A 14,786-nucleotide genomic window follows, 5' to 3' on the forward strand; every position below is an offset into this window, starting at 1 on the left:
AAGTGTTTAAAAGAGAAATTTCTGAGAAACAAAAACTCCACAAGTTTTTTAAAAAAAAAATAGTAGGGGGGTGGGAGGAGTTGCTAAGAAACTTTTTAAACTGGTAATATACTTACAGCGAGGCCTCATAACACTGAGAAAAGTGTACAAGAGACGAAAAAACGGAATGAGGATTCTATAATAAAACAAGTTCATTTACTCATTTACAATGAGTAAATAAGGAGTCTTTGCTGTCCTAAGGCAGCTCTTGTCTCTAAGGAACCCTTCTAGAAATCCTTTTTTTAGCTTACAAATGAAGACATAGCATGTTTGTTATTAAATACATTCACTTCCTTGAAAAGTAAGTTCCCATCAGTCTGTTAAAGATCCTCCCGGAAAAAAAAAAAAAAAAAAAGATCCTCCCGTGGGCAGATTTAGGCCCAGCGTGGGCCCCGAGCTCCCCTGGCTCCAGCCCAGACTCAGCCACTGGCCCATTCCATCCCCTGAGCCCATTCCATCCCCAACAGAAATCAGCCAGACTTGTACAATCTCTTGCTCATCATCCAGCTCTAACACTCTGCTCTCCACTGTATAAATGGCTAGAATGAATTGGCTAGAGATGGCTTCTGAAGACAGAAGGACCCTGGGTCTTGGCCAGGAGCGAGCCCGTAGCTCTCAGGTGGCAGTGGCATCAGGGAGCCTCTGCCCAGAGGTGCAAATGCAGGAAGAGAGATGGAGCTGGAGAGGGGCAGGCTGACGGAGAGTAGGGAAGCCAGCCTCCTGCTCCCTCACCAGGCCCTCAGTCACACAGGCTCATGCTGTTCCAGGGCTAATTGAGTCAGAAGAGAATGAACAACGCGTCTTTCTCCCCACTCGGCAGCAGCAGCAGGAAACAGCTTCTCTATCACCAACCCAAAACCCTACTCTCCTCCTTACATGAACAACAGACTCCAGCAACCTCTGTGCCCAAGGAGGTGGTCCCAAAAACCATGCATTAACCATGGGACTGAAGCCAAGTTGCTTTAAGTCTGCATTCAGAAAGCACAGGCTTGCTCCAACTCTTTGCAAGAGAATCTGCTGGGAACAGGCAGATTTCTGCACTATGCCTCCCACCTACTGACTCAGAGTCTCTGAGGGCAGGACCTGGAAATGGCATTTTAAACAAGCTCCCCAGAAGAACCTGATGCTCCTGGAGTTGCAGAACCACTGGCCTCAGGGTTGCATGTAAGCACATATTCCCACATCTACCAGAGGCTGAGAGGGAGGAGGATGGAGAAAGTGGAAAGGGGATGCTACTCCCCAAAATGATGTGATATGGATGTGCCCCAGACCTGGAGCCAACTGTCCACTTCCGAGGGGGTGGGCCGAGCTGGATGAGGGCCTAGGGGCAGCAGTTGGGTCCCTGGTGGGCCTCTCCTCCCACCTCGCTTCCTCTGTCAGTTTCCACATGCATAAACAGTCAAGTCCATTCGTTCCCCTCAGAACTTGCTGTCCCTCCATCCACAATGCTCCTGGATCTGACCTCAGCCACCGTCCAGCACGGCTCTCCCTCTCCCAACAGAGACTCCACCTGCCTCATTACTTAAATAATCTTTATTTCTCATGCACTAGGAAAGATGGGGTTGTATGAAACACTGCATTTCACAGCAAAGACCTCAGTCCAGATCACAACACAGGGGACCAGGGGGGATCCAGGTGAGGTCAAAACTCTGGGGATCACAGTGGGGTTACTACCCTCAGGGCCGGTGGCAGATCCGGGACCCTCCTGCTACAAGGGCCCCGGACACAGCACAGGGCGGCTGCCCCCTCCCACAGAGGCACCAGAAGCTGACACCAGAGGAGCACACAGACCAGAAAAGGACAGAGAAAGCTGCTGGGCAGTGACTTGGCAGAGGCGGTGGTCCAGCACCTCCAGGGCCTGAGTCCAGGAAGCCAAAGCTGGGACTCAGCCAACCCTACCTGCCAAGGAGCTGGGGGAGCTCACAGATCCCAGGCAGCCCATGCCCACAACAACATACATGTACAGGCCACACCTGACTGCCTCTCCGGCCACATAAACAAGACGGGGGCCTAAATTCAAGCTCCAGTCAAAGGCTGAATTTGCCCAAGCAGGACCCCAAGGGTTAGAGGGGCCAGCCCCCCACAACCATCCCGAGCTCTCAGATGCCCAAAGGACCGGTCAGGCTTCAGAGGATCCTGGGACAGAGCTTCCGGTGGGGCAGACCTCAAACCTGGGCCCTCAGGTGCCATATGAGCCAAGACGAGGGCAAAGCGGCTCCACTTGCCCCGGGGCGGCACAGGGACAGGCACAGGTAGAAACATGCAAGACAGAACAAGGAAGGACGACACATGCAGAGACCAGAACAGGCTGGGAGGGGTCTGCAGACAGAGCGTGGGCAAGGTGCCGAGATGAAGGGCACTGCAGGGGCCGGGCTCACTGAGGCCCAGGGCTCATGGTGATGCCCCCCTCCTCCGGGATGGTCTCCAGCATCTCGCTCTGCACGGCCTGCGTGATGAGCGCCAGCTCCTGGCACAGGGTCTCGTGGCGGTAGCCCACGCGGATGTCCGGCACGTTCGTGCGGCGGATGTCATTGCCCTCAGGGCCCTCCTTGGTATAGTTGGGTCCCAGCCAGTGGCTCTTCACCTGGAGGGGCAGGGTAAGGGGCAGGGCTGCAGCTTGCTCTGAGGGGCCAGCAGCCCTGCGTGTCTGTGTGTGTTAGTCACTTGGTCATGTCTGACTGTGTGATCCCATGGACTGTAGCCCGCTAGGCTCCTCTGTCCATGGGATTTCCCAAGCAAGAATCCTGGAGTGGGTTGCCATTTGCTCCTCCAGGTAATCTTCCCAACCCAGGGACTGAACTCGAGTCTCCTACATTGCGGGCAGATTCTTCACCTCCGAGCCCAGCACCCCCAGGACCTTCCCAAATGCAGAGCGGGGGAGGAGAGGGATGGCGAGGGGGTGGGTACCTTGTGGGAGAAGCCACTCATGAGCACACTGTTGCGTGCCAGCTCGCACATGTCACAGGAGCTGAGCTTCCACACCTGGGTGGCGATGCTATACTCCTCCATCAGCGGCTCCTGCAGGGGCCAGGTTCCCTCAGGCAGGTACACCGGGGCCTGCTGCCCACCCGTCCCGGGGGCTGACCACGAGGCACACCGCGCTCCACCAGCAGAGGGCAGCACCAGCCCCGAGGCCCCTCAGTTCAGGGGGCCTTTGTGCCCCAGGACACCCGCCTGCCTGGCTGCCTACCCGGCGCTGACCTTGGTGAAATGGAACTGCAGGGGATCGTCCGTGGACAGCGAGACCATGAGGCCGCGGGACAGGTACTCGGGGAGCGGGTTCCGGTGGTAGCTGAGGAAGAGGCTGTTGTTGCTGAGCGGGGACATGGCGATGCCAACCTGGGCCAGGTAATACAGGTACTGTAGGACCGGGGCCTGGGTGGGCGACAGGGAGGGTGGGCCTGTCAGGTTGGGGAGGACACCTGGTTCTGGGGGGTACAGGCCACAGTGCAGGTTGGAGGGCAGTCCAGGCTGGGCAGCAGTTGCAGAGGGTCGGTTACAGCCAGGTTCTGAATTGGGGCCTTGGTGTGGAGGCTGGGGTCCCAGCTGGGGGTGGGTGAGGAGAGGATCAGCTGCTGAAGAGGCCTGATAGACAGGGAGGAGGGGAGCCTCTGGGACGGGGGAGGCAGGGGTGCAGAGCCTGACCTTGCGCAGAAGCAGCCCGTGTGAGATGTTCTCAGCCAGCATGAAGGCCGACACCAGGTGGTGGATGGGCCCCGCCTCCCCGCAGTGTGGCCTCAGCACGAACGTATGGAAGCCCCTCTGTCTGGGGGGCCAGAAGACAGCATTGGGTCCCAAGCCTGGTGCGCTCAGGCTCCTAAGCCCCAACCCAGTGACTCTGTGGGCCGAGGACCAGGGGTCAGCAGTAGGTTCTTGGCTGTGAGGGTTGAACTACAGAGCCCCAGGGGCAGAGAAACAACCCATCAGATCCAAGACTGGGGGTAAGAGGTGGGTCAGGTGGCCCCAGCAGGCCCCAGGGCAGGCCCGGAGCAAGGCCTGATGACTGAGAGCTAGCCATGCGGGTAGAGACGCCAGGCGGGTGCACCGGGGCCTGCTGCCCACCCCCTCCCAGGGGCTGGGAGCACCTGCGGAGCCCAGGGCAGGCACCTGCGAAGGTGGTTCAGCATGGCCATGTTGGCGAAGGTGTAGTACAGGTAGTAGGCGTAGGGCGGGTTGTCCTCCTCCACCCAAGCCTCAGGGAGTGGGCTCTCCAGGTTGAAGACATGGTTCTCGGGCTTAGACTCATCATCCACACTGTCAAAGCCGTCCACCTGGCCCAGGACGCTGGGTCAGGCCCAGAGCTACAGCCGGGCCTGAGGCAGTGTCTTCCCCACACCCAGACCCAGGCCACCCCCTCACATGCTCCAGGAAGAGATGCAGCTCCGGGTGGCTGGCAGGGTGGATGGTGGCCTCGAACAATGGCAGGAAGATGTTCTCCAGCATCTCCTGGAAGTTGGCCAGCTGGCCCTTGGTCCGGTACACATCGCTGCAGACAAGATGTAGGTACACGGATGTGCGCAGGTCAGGGCAGAACCACAGAAGCACTTCTGAGCCATACTGAGTGAGAGGAGCTGGAGAGACCGTGAGTGGAGCCAGGGCTCCCTCCTGTTCCAAGGGCTCGGCTGGGATGGGGGAGGCTCAGCCATCCCAGAGGGCAGGAGGCCAGCCCTGGCCCCATGACCTCTGCCCCCCACGTTCCCTCCCACGCCTAGGGACACTCACAAGAGGCGGGGCACCTGCACGAGCCAGCGCACGTTGGGGGAGTGGACACGGTGCGTGACGGCCCAGCGTGCTAGCTTGTCCCACTCGTCCCTTGAGCGCCCGTAGATGGAGAGCCGCAGCTCCGCGTTCTGGTATTTGCTCTCCTCCAGGTCGGACATCACCTCCTGAGCAGCATGTGTGGGCAACTGTCACCCTCAGGCTTCTCCCTCATCCCTGTCCCTGTGCCCACGAGGCACGCTCCGTCTGACCTCTTCACGCCTCTCACCCACCCCACAAACCCCCATCCACCCAGGCTCTCACTCAGTCAGGGAGGGCTGCCCTCCTCCTCACCTTGATGATGTGAGCAAAGTACTTCCCAGAAACCCTGTTGTCCGTCTTGATGAAGATCTCTCGGAGGACGGACTCCCCAATGGGGTTGTATTTGGCATTGAACTTGTCAAAGCGATGGAAGGTGTTTCTGTCCTGGGGGAGAAAGGCCAGCCCAGGTCACCCCTGAACCCCAGCCTGCACACCAGCCCAGCCTCTCAGCCCCCGTGCCGTGGACAGACCGCATGCACGTCGAGCGTGTCCACACTCAGGTCGTAGGCCGTGAGGTTCATGCTCTCGAAGACTTCCCGTAGCGTCTGCTCACGACCCTGCTCCACGTGCACGATCTCCTCCAGGTGCCGCTTCATCGCCCGTTTGATGAAGCGCAGCAGATGCTTCTGGTTCATGCAGGATGAGGCATGGATGTGTGTGTCCACCTGCGATGGAATGGGGACTGCTGGGGCCTGGGCGGTGGGATGCGGGAGGACTCTCCAAACTGGATGCTGGGGAGGCGGGCAGACCGTGGAGGGGGAGGCTGGGCAGGGGCGCTGGGTCAGTTGGGTGGGAGGGCCCACCTTGCGGATGTTGTAGAAATCTCGGTGTGGCACCTTCTTCTGCGCGGCCAGCTCCTTCATTTCGTTGAGCAGCACATGCATCTGGAACTTGGAGCTCAGGTACTGGAGCCGGCGGTAACAGAATGACTTTCTGGGCAGGAGAAGAACCAGGCAGGGGCTCAGGCATGCAGGGAGGCACCCGGGAGGGCCTGGGTGGCAGAGACGAGGGCGGGAGCCAGAGGGTCAGGAATGGGGCTGCCAAGGGGACAGCAGCCGAAGATGGAGGACGTCTAGGACTCAGGGACTATGAAAGGGTGAGACTGGGTGACAGGTGTCAGGGGCCAGACTGGAAAAATCTGAGCTGGGAGAGGAGCCGAGTGTCTGGGACAGGCGCGGACTCACATGGGTCCATTGATGATCAGAGCCATCAGCACATTGACATCTGCCACAAATTCCTGCAGGTCGGGATATGGCAGCTCCACCTCTGAGCAGCTGGTGTGTAAGGGGAGCTTCGGTGAGAGCAAGCCAGGAGCCCCTGTGGGCCCTCCTGAGCCAATGCCATCCCCTTAGTCTCTGCCCCTCCACGGCCCCCAGCACACCCCACACCCCTCTTACTGCTCATCAGGTTCCCTGCGGGTGTACACATGAACCACGCCCCGCACCATGCGCAGGCCCAAGCCCAGGTCCGCGGGCATGGTGCTCGGCTCACAGCGCTCATAGGGGTGCTGCTCCAGCACTGGTGGGTGCACCGGGGCATCTGCAGGGGTGAGGAGGGTGGAGTCAGGGCCAGGGCTCTTCCAGGCCACCTGCTTCCCGGCCCAGAGGCCCCAGCAGGACAGCTCCTGCCCCTGCCTCGCCGCCCTGTGTGCCAAGAGGCTGGGAAGAAGGAGGCAGGCTGAGGTTCCTGGGCACACGGCTCAGGGTGGCTGGGATGCCAGGGCACACGGAGTAGGACAGGGATGGGGGGTCCCACCAGCGGACACGGGGGTGTCGGGGCCCTGCTCGTAGGTGCGTGTCTCCAGGGGCTTCTCAGCCAGCTGCTGCAGGTACCGGCGGGTGGTAGGGCAGAAGCTCTGCAGCGACAGGGCCATGTACTTCTCCCGGATGAACAGCGCCCGCACCACGCTCTTGGCTGCATCCAGCAGGTCTGTGAAGGGCACCTAGAGACAGAGATGTGGACGCGCTCTCCTCGGTCCCAGACCCAGCCTGCTCTCACCTCCTTCCTGAGGCCCGTACCCCAGAAACACTCAGACCATTCTATGCTCAACAGGGTGACTAGCTCCCAACCACAGCCTCTGCCTCTCCAGCTTTTAGAAAGAGAAACAGCCCCTCTAGCCTCTATCCCCATAGCCCAGACTTGGGGAGCCCAGCAGGATGCAAGGACGGGGACACTCACCCCACACTTCTCCTCCCCAGAGATGGTCACCCGCTGAAACTCCCGCTCCAGCACCGCGTCGCGCTCCCACAGGCCCCGGTCACCCTGCCCCTCACCCTTCTCCTTGTAGAGCCTACAAGTGGGGAGGACAAGAGAGGGGCTGGAAGCAGCAGAGGGACAGGCCCCAGCCCCGCAGCCCCTGTGCCCCTCTGCCCTCCTCACTGGAAGTCTGAGTCACTGTCAGTCTTCAGGAAATCTTGCTTGGCCCGAAGCAGGATGTCCGGCTCCAGCCTGGAGGTGAGAGGAGAGGGCGGGCCCATGATGAGGCCCGTGTTCCTAGCCAGGGCCCTGCACCGTCTGAGGTGCCGTGCGCATGTTGTCATGTGTGGCCCTCACAGGGCTGAAGAACCCTGGGCCACGCAGGCTGCTCTCGCCCCACGTCAGAGATGAGAAAACACACCCAGAAGTTAAGCAACATGTTCCCGGACACACTGGTGGGCAGAAGGCTGAACCGGGCAGAGCCCAGCAGCCTGACCCCAAAGCCTATGTCTAAACACCACACTACTCTGTGCCACCTCCCAGGGGTGGCCCAGGGGCAGGACTGGTTGTAAGAGAACAACGACGGGGCTCTGCAAGTGCCCAGGAGCAAACAGAGGGATGCTGGGCGGACTGCCCTGTGCCCCTCCCCACAACCCCATAGCCGCCGCCTGGCTGTGACCCCACACCCTGCAGCGGCTTGGCCAAGCCCCCGCCCTGTGGCCGCCTGGCTCTGCAGCTGGGGGCTCACTTGACATCCTGGCTGATCTGCCGCTCCAGGCGCTGCCTCCGCTCCTCCAGCTGCTCGATGGGGCTCTCCTCCGGGAACTCGTAAGGGGCGCTGCGGAGCTCACTTTCAGCCAGGGAGCGGCTGAACAGCTCCTGGTGGGAGGGAAGTCAGGGTCAGTGTGGCCGAGCCGTCAGGGTCCAGGGATGCAGGGAGGGGACAGGGGCTGGGGGTACCTGGGACCACCTAGGGATCAGGGCAGAGCCAAATATAAAGTAAGGGGACAGCTGAGGTGGAGGGGTGCAGGGAGCAGGGACCAGGCGTGGAGGCAGCGACCGGGGTGAGTGGGGGAAACGCAGGGGGTGGTGCCAAGCGATACCTCGGCGATCTCCTTGCATTTGCCATCCATGGACGTGCGCAGGTCGAGCGGGAAGTGCTTGAGGCAGGGGGCAGGGCCTGGCAGGGATCGGGCAGACTGTAGCGGAGGGGCCCCCAGCCCACCCCGAGCCTCTGTGGAGACAGTGATGTGGGGTCAGAGGGTGAGGGCCAGGGCCTGAGTGCACTGGAAGCCCTGGGCCCTGGCATGACCCCAGGGCAGCCCCAGAGAGAGGCCAGCCCCGCTCAGAGGCTGAGGCGTGAGCCTACCCGTGGACCTCACCTGCAGTCTGGCCCGGGGACCCCTCACCCATTCCAGGTTCAGGGGTGGGGCTAAGAGTCTGCCCCTACAACAAACGGACTCATTCACCCCAGGAATAAAACTCTGGATCCTGGACTAGGGGCCACTCCATCGGGCTGTGAGAGAACCTCCAGGTGAGTGCCTGCTACAGGCAGCACCCACGTATCCATGCACACATATGCACACTCTCACACTCTCTCTCTCTCCAGGCGCTCATCCACACCAGCGAAGCCCGGCGCACAGCTTCCATGGCAGACAGTCCAGGGTCAGACCTGCCTCTGGATGAGCAGACGGCCCCTCGAGGGCAGGCTGACCTAGACCTACAGAGCCTGGGGGAGCACAGCTGCCACTCGGCTCTGGCCTGGGGACCAGCCCCCGAGGGAAGAGGAGGAGAGGAAGTGGAGGACTTGCTTGGGAGCAGGACCCTGACCTCCTCCTGGGAGGCCTGCCCTCTCCCCCAGGACCCCAGGACTGCCAAGATGTGGCCTGGCCTCAGCCTGCCCCTCCCACTGCTGGCTGCCCCTCCAAAGGGAGCTGCCACAAACAGTCTGCGCCACTCAGAGGCCCCGGGATCTGGGCCGGAGGCCCTGGGGAGGGCCTGGGGAAGGGAGGATCGGCAGCCGGAGTCTCTCTCCACAGAGGGAAGGATTCCTCAGCTTCCACAGGAGGCTGGCACTAAAGACCTTGAAGCTGAAGAGTCTAGAGAGGCTGCCTGAGCTCCCAGCCCACTCCCAAGAACCCTCCCTGGGCTCCCCAAGCCACCCTCCCCAGCAGGAAGCTCTCCAGCCAGCTCTGGGGTGCTCCCCTTCAGCACCCTCCTTTCCCCTCCCCACTGTGGCTCAGGGATGGACTGGAAGCTCTACCCAGGTGGCACGCTTTGAAGTCTCCAGGCTGCTTCCCAAAAACCTGAGTCCTGTCCCACAGCTGGACAAAAAGAAGAGGGGGTATCTGTCTCAGATCTAGGATCTAGCCCCCCACACAGAAACCCTGCTGCCTGCCTGGGTCCTACCTGCAGAGTCAGGCAGCGCCGGCCAGCAGCCCTGTGCCCCTCGCCCGCCTGTTTGCTGAGTGGAGCTGCAGCCAGTCCCCCAGGACAGCTCAGGGGCCGGCACGGGCTGTACCAAGTGCAGCTGTGTGCAGGGGAGACCCTGGGATGCTGGCAAGCAGGGGGCTGGGGAAGCTCAGGGGAGCTCAGAAATCAAGGGAAGGAGTAGCACAGCTGGGAGATAAGAGAAACCCCCAAACTGAACAGGGCCTTAACCTCTACAGTGCCAGGGCCCAGCCCAAAGTGGGGCGCCCAAGGGGGAGGAGCAGAGCAGACTGATATGGGCAGGGTGGGCTGGCAGGGAAGGGACAAGCCCCCTTAAAATGCAGTGCCCTAGGGGACAGCATGCAGGGCCTGGCTGACCAAAGGGCAGGATAGGGTAGCAGCCCTCCTGGGCTCCACACCCCAACACCCCTAGGTCAGCTCCCTCTGCCCAGTGGCCTTGTTTTGCTCACCACTGTCCTCTGGGCCCCTGACTATAGGGTCCCTTGGGAGAGATGGGGCCTCTGCAGGGGAGATGTGCTGGCTGGCACCAGGGGTAGACACTTAGTCCACGGAGCAACCAGTGTATGGAGCTTCCCTGCTGCCCCAGAGACCAGTTCACAGCCCCCTAGACCTCCAACTCTTCTCCAAGCCTATTGTCGGGGATAAAACGCCTGGGAAGAGAGGTTCAGACATAGGGCTAGAATTTGGAGGACTTAAGTTTGACTCTGTTCCCAATTACTGGTGAGTCTCTACCATCTGGAGGCTTCAAGTCTGCCTACAATGGGGTGATAAGGGGTCCTGCCCTGCCTAGCCACAGCTACCATAAGGCACACAGAGATACGGCTCTGCAAGCATTCTGGAAAGCCCCATCATCTGTGATTAGGAACTCCTGGGACCCTCCAAACACTTCCCACATGCAGTCCCACCCACTGGGGGTGGGTGGAGCTTCGAGTTCCAGATCAGAGAGGCACACAGGACTGGGCGTGAAGGGAACAGAATGGGTGGGGTGGGGACACTATCTCTGACTTGGAAGAGAGCAGAGCAGAAAAAGGAAGAAAAGATGGGCACTGGCTCGGCCCTCAGAGTTTAAGGCACAGCCTAAGGTTCTTGTATTCCGCCCAAGAACCCTGATCCTACCCAATCCTCCCCTTTTCTAACCCCTCCAGAGAGGCCAGCCGCAGACCCCCAGGACTGGTCTGTATCAAGTCAGCAGAACTGACACAGAGGCCCTGATCTCAACCACCTCCCCTAGCAGGGTGACCCAGGGCCTCCTCAGAAACGCTGGTCCGGACAGGTCCTAGCAAGCAGCACCATCCCCTCAGCCTGTTGGGCCACCATAAAGGACTGCCAGGGCTCACTAAAGGTGACACACAGGCAGTAACCACCACTCCCTGAGGACCAGTCACCTACTGGTCACTTTCTCCCAGGGTCTGTGCCACAGCACCATACACACACCACACACACACACACACACACACACACACACACACACACACACAGCGTGGGAGAGGTGGCCAAAAGTCATAGGGGGCTATGCCCTAGCCATTCCCATTAACTCCAAGATTCTTGCCAACCTGTCTACGCACTTGACCAGAGCCCCTCACTCACTACCAAGGCTGCCCCAGTAGGCAGAGACTACTCCAGGCTTTGACCTACAAGTATCAGCTGCTCCCACCATGCGACCACCCGAATGTGGACAAATCTAGCCTCAGGGGACACACGCTGTGGGGGCACAGACCTGGGCACAGAGAACAGAGCCCCTCGGGCCAATACAGAACTCAGGCCACCATCTTCAGGAGCATAAGAAAAACAGAAGGTAGTACAGACAGCTGCTGGAGGGATGGGGAACACCGGCTTGACCTGGTCATCAAAGTAGGGGTGGGCTTCCCTTAGCCACAGGCCTGAGACCAGCAGACAGCAGGTAGATTCCCTCAGCAAACACATATCTGGGCAGTGGAGCCCTCAGGAAGATGGGCAAAGCTGCACCATGCTGCCAGCTCCAAATGGTGCAGAGATGTCTACTGGAGTGGGAGCCGAACCAAAGGGTGCAGGAGCACATGCAGGCAGGCAGCAGCCCCAGCCTGAGCCCCAACACTGGCTCGGCCCAAGGGCACCCCACACTTCCGAGGAAGCTCGCAAGACAGACCAGAAATGAACAAACTGCAAACAATAGATACAGCTGAGCCCTCAGCTCCTGGATGCCCACAGCAGTTAAGTGTGCCCTAATGTCAGACGCCCAGTAAGAGGGTTCAAGATCTGGGATCCTGGAAAGAGAAACTAACCTCAGGAGGACAGCCCGAGTCTGCCTGGTAACCACACAGCCGCCAGCAGTGTGGCCAGTCCGCAAACCAGTCAGTCCCACACATCCCCCACTCCACACACACTCCACATGCAAACAATCTTAGCACAGCCACACACGGACACGTGTGCAAGTACACTCTCGCTGCACCCACACCCACGCCCACTCCTCATTACAGAGGACCGCATCCCTGACACGGAAACCAGTCACTCTGCACCCCACCTCCGTCCCCAAACCGCCTCCCAAGCCAGCTGTCCCTGGGAAGAGGACAAGGGGCATCACTGCCGAGAAGGCGTAAGAGAAGTCCCCCTCGTTAGGGGACCCGTGGCCCCCTAAGAGGTGAGGATGGGGAGCAGGGCCAGACTGAGGACAGGAGGCATACACTCACCTGGTACTGCAAAGGAAACCTGGAGGCTGGCCCGCTTCTTAAAGGGATATTTGGCCTTGGGATTGCTGGGGCCAGATGAATAAGATGCCATGGCTCAGGCTGCCGCGGAGCCCGCGGGGGTAGTCTGAGCTGCACCAGCTGGGCTTGGCTCTGCCACATCCAACCCCTTCCTCCGCCCCGCCCCCAGCGGGAGTGACTGATGCAGGAAGCAGAGGCCCCGCAGGCGGAAGAGGCCCTGGCCACGATTTCTGATGTTGTCTAGGCAACCTCAGGAAGGGGCGGCCTCCATCCCTGCCCCTTATCCCTCCCTTTCTCAATCCCTGGAGTGACTCGACTGATGGTAACTGGGCCTGAGGGGGTAGAGATGAGGAAACAGAATGGGGATGGGCCAGCCCCAAGCACCCTACTAACCCCGCTATGAGCCAGGGCTCTGGAGCAAGAAAGTCAAAGTTCAAGCTAACTGGTCCAGCCAGCCTGGGAGAAAAAAGATAATAATAGAGAGAGGGATCCAGCGCAGGTACCCCAGGCTCAGAACACATTTCTTTCAGGGTCAGCGGACTCCGTGAAAACACAGCCCCTCTGGGGCAGAATCCCCTTTTTTCCTTATCTGAACCTCCGGCCCAGGTGGTTCAGTTCTGGGAGGATGGGGTAGAACTGAGAATCCCAGTCCAATCCAGGGAGGAGCCTGTCTTGGGAAAATTCCACTGTCCACAGAAGCTGCCCTCTTAGAAGACAGGGAGGCAAGGAGGCAGGGGCTTTCTCTGGGGTCTGGGAAAGCAACCCCAATAGCTTCTGACCGTTCCTTGTCTTTCCACACTCAGGCTCTGCTCTCCCGGCCGCTCCCCAGGAGCCGGCCGCCTTCCCTAGGTCTGAAGGCAGTGCCCACCCTATTGTCACTCTGGCCACTGCACTTCTCTGTCCCAGAGACCCTGCCCCGCTTCACACGCACACACTCACCTGAGGCCATGCTGCCCGAGCCCTGTGGGGAACCAGGGAGTCTGTCCGCCAGGGTCTGCACCGCCTGGAAAGCCGGTCACGAGGGAGGGGAGGAGGGCTAGGGTCCAGACCCTGCCAAGTGGCTCCAAGGGCCCCTGCCCTGGCACTGAGATGGGAGAAGTAAGACAGTCTTTCAAAATTGCTGGCTGGTTGGAGGCGGGCCCCCTGCCGACCTGGGCCGCTGTACTGGCCTTGTAGACCCCGGAGCCCCGACCCCCAAGCCCGGCACTCGGGAGGCGGGCAGGCCACGTGCTCCCCAGAGCGGGACCCGGAACTCGTCTGGACTTCTCTCCACACTTTCACGGTATTCGGGGTCGGATTCCGGTAGGTGGACCGTGAGGAAGTCACGCAACAGGTGCGACCCCACCAAAGCCGCCCCAGCGACGGCGCTCTCCTCCGCAGCCCCAGGCCCCGCCAGGTCCGTGGCCCCGCCCCTGCCCGGGCCCGCCCCCGCTAAGCGGCCCCGCCCCCGCCATTTTCCCTCTCCCGGGCGCCACGTGGGCCGCCGCCACTTCGCATCCGTCCGGCAGCGTCTTGGGTAACTTCTGTGCGTCAGCTTCCTCACCAGTAAAGTGATGGGGTAATCGCAGTACCTCACTCAAAGGGGTTATTGTGAGAATTAAACGTTAAGCACCTTTGCACGATGCTGGGCAAAAAGCCAGTGCCCAATAAAAGACAGATAGCTATTATTATAGTCCCAGGATTCTCCTTTAGCTGAAGCCCTTCCCCGCATTCTTATTCTAGGTCGTCTGTTTTCTTACTCAGGCAGGCGTAGCTGGGCAGGGTGTGCCCTGCAATTCTGGCTCCCATTCCCACATTTATCTGTGTACTTGTTGGTCAAGAGCTCAGGCTCTGTAGCCAGAATGCCTAGGTTCAATTCCAGACTCCACCTACTTCCTGACTGCCCTTGGGAATATTGTTAACTTCTCTGTGCTTCTTCTACTTCCTCTATAAAATGAGTGTGAGACCCTACTTTATAAGCTGTTAGGATAAATGAAGTAACAGAAGTACCTGGCTTTAGTTACACTCAATGTTTCCTATTATTGCTGTGTCCTTGGCCTCGGTCCCCTGTACACACTCAGTTGATTCACCTGTAGCCTATAAAGGTGTGTTGGGCTATTTTGGGGACTGCAGATACCCCACCCAACAAGCACCCCTACTCCCAAGTGGCAGAGAATCCTATCACCAGGGTTAAAGGAAACCTATGAGGGAAAGGACCTAATGTATTAGCAGCTTAGTCTTTCTCCTATTCTCCACCTTGTGGGAGCCCTTTGTCCCCCAAACCCAGTTGTATTAATGCTGTTTGTCCAGCTTCTCCCAGTCCTCACCATCCCTGCAGCCAAATTCCTTCCCAAACTCTGCCTCCTCCTCCATCCGCCCAGACTGGATTGTGGACCCTGAACCCTATTCTCTACCCGAATCTGGTATTGCCTCCATTGATTCCTGCCTAATGCTCTTTACCCTGGACAACTTAAAAAAAAAAAAAAAAAAAAGGCCTCTGTAAACAAGGGGGGAAAAGTTCACCTCACAAAGAATCGATAAAACTAAAAAGAGAACAAGGAGAAACCATGCTAACCCATCAAACTGGCAAAGATTAATGGGAAAAGAGTCCTAAAGCAGGCAAGGGTGTAATAGTGA

At 59.5% G+C, this 14,786-nt stretch overlaps 1 protein-coding gene across 6 annotated transcripts in view; it reads right to left on the reverse strand.

Moving 5' to 3' along the window:
* Positions 1-1,557: 1,557 nt before the first annotated feature.
* The window catches only part of AMPD2 (adenosine monophosphate deaminase 2), a 36,261-nt gene continuing 23,032 nt past the window's right edge, over positions 1,558-14,786 (reverse strand). The window contains exons 2-19 of one of the 6 annotated variants that reach the window (XM_019956898.2): positions 13,110-13,254; positions 8,139-8,269; positions 7,784-7,914; positions 7,219-7,287; positions 7,018-7,129; positions 6,595-6,781; positions 6,237-6,378; positions 6,024-6,113; positions 5,643-5,772; positions 5,310-5,504; positions 5,092-5,223; positions 4,762-4,925; positions 4,399-4,525; positions 4,147-4,310; positions 3,685-3,805; positions 3,241-3,414; positions 2,947-3,057; positions 1,558-2,623 (exon numbers count right to left, since the gene is read on the reverse strand). In XM_019956898.2, the coding sequence (XP_019812457.1) occupies positions 2,414-2,623; positions 2,947-3,057; positions 3,241-3,414; positions 3,685-3,805; positions 4,147-4,310; positions 4,399-4,525; positions 4,762-4,925; positions 5,092-5,223; positions 5,310-5,504; positions 5,643-5,772; positions 6,024-6,113; positions 6,237-6,378; positions 6,595-6,781; positions 7,018-7,129; positions 7,219-7,287; positions 7,784-7,914; positions 8,139-8,269; positions 13,110-13,119 (2,400 nt within the window). In that variant the 5' untranslated portion in view covers positions 13,120-13,254 and the 3' untranslated portion in view covers positions 1,558-2,413. Of the gene's footprint in view, positions 2,624-2,946; positions 3,058-3,240; positions 3,415-3,684; positions 3,806-4,146; positions 4,311-4,398; positions 4,526-4,761; positions 4,926-5,091; positions 5,224-5,309; positions 5,505-5,642; positions 5,773-6,023; positions 6,114-6,236; positions 6,379-6,594; positions 6,782-7,017; positions 7,130-7,218; positions 7,288-7,783; positions 7,915-8,138; positions 8,270-12,152; positions 13,080-13,109; positions 13,323-14,786 lie in introns of those variants that run through there. The other 5 variants (XM_019956896.2, XM_019956895.2, XM_070785963.1 and 2 more) reach the window with 5 other exon arrangements.

Source organism: Bos indicus, chromosome 3 (genome assembly GCF_029378745.1).
Source record: "Bos indicus isolate NIAB-ARS_2022 breed Sahiwal x Tharparkar chromosome 3, NIAB-ARS_B.indTharparkar_mat_pri_1.0, whole genome shotgun sequence".
NCBI lineage: Eukaryota > Metazoa > Chordata > Mammalia > Artiodactyla > Bovidae > Bos > Bos indicus.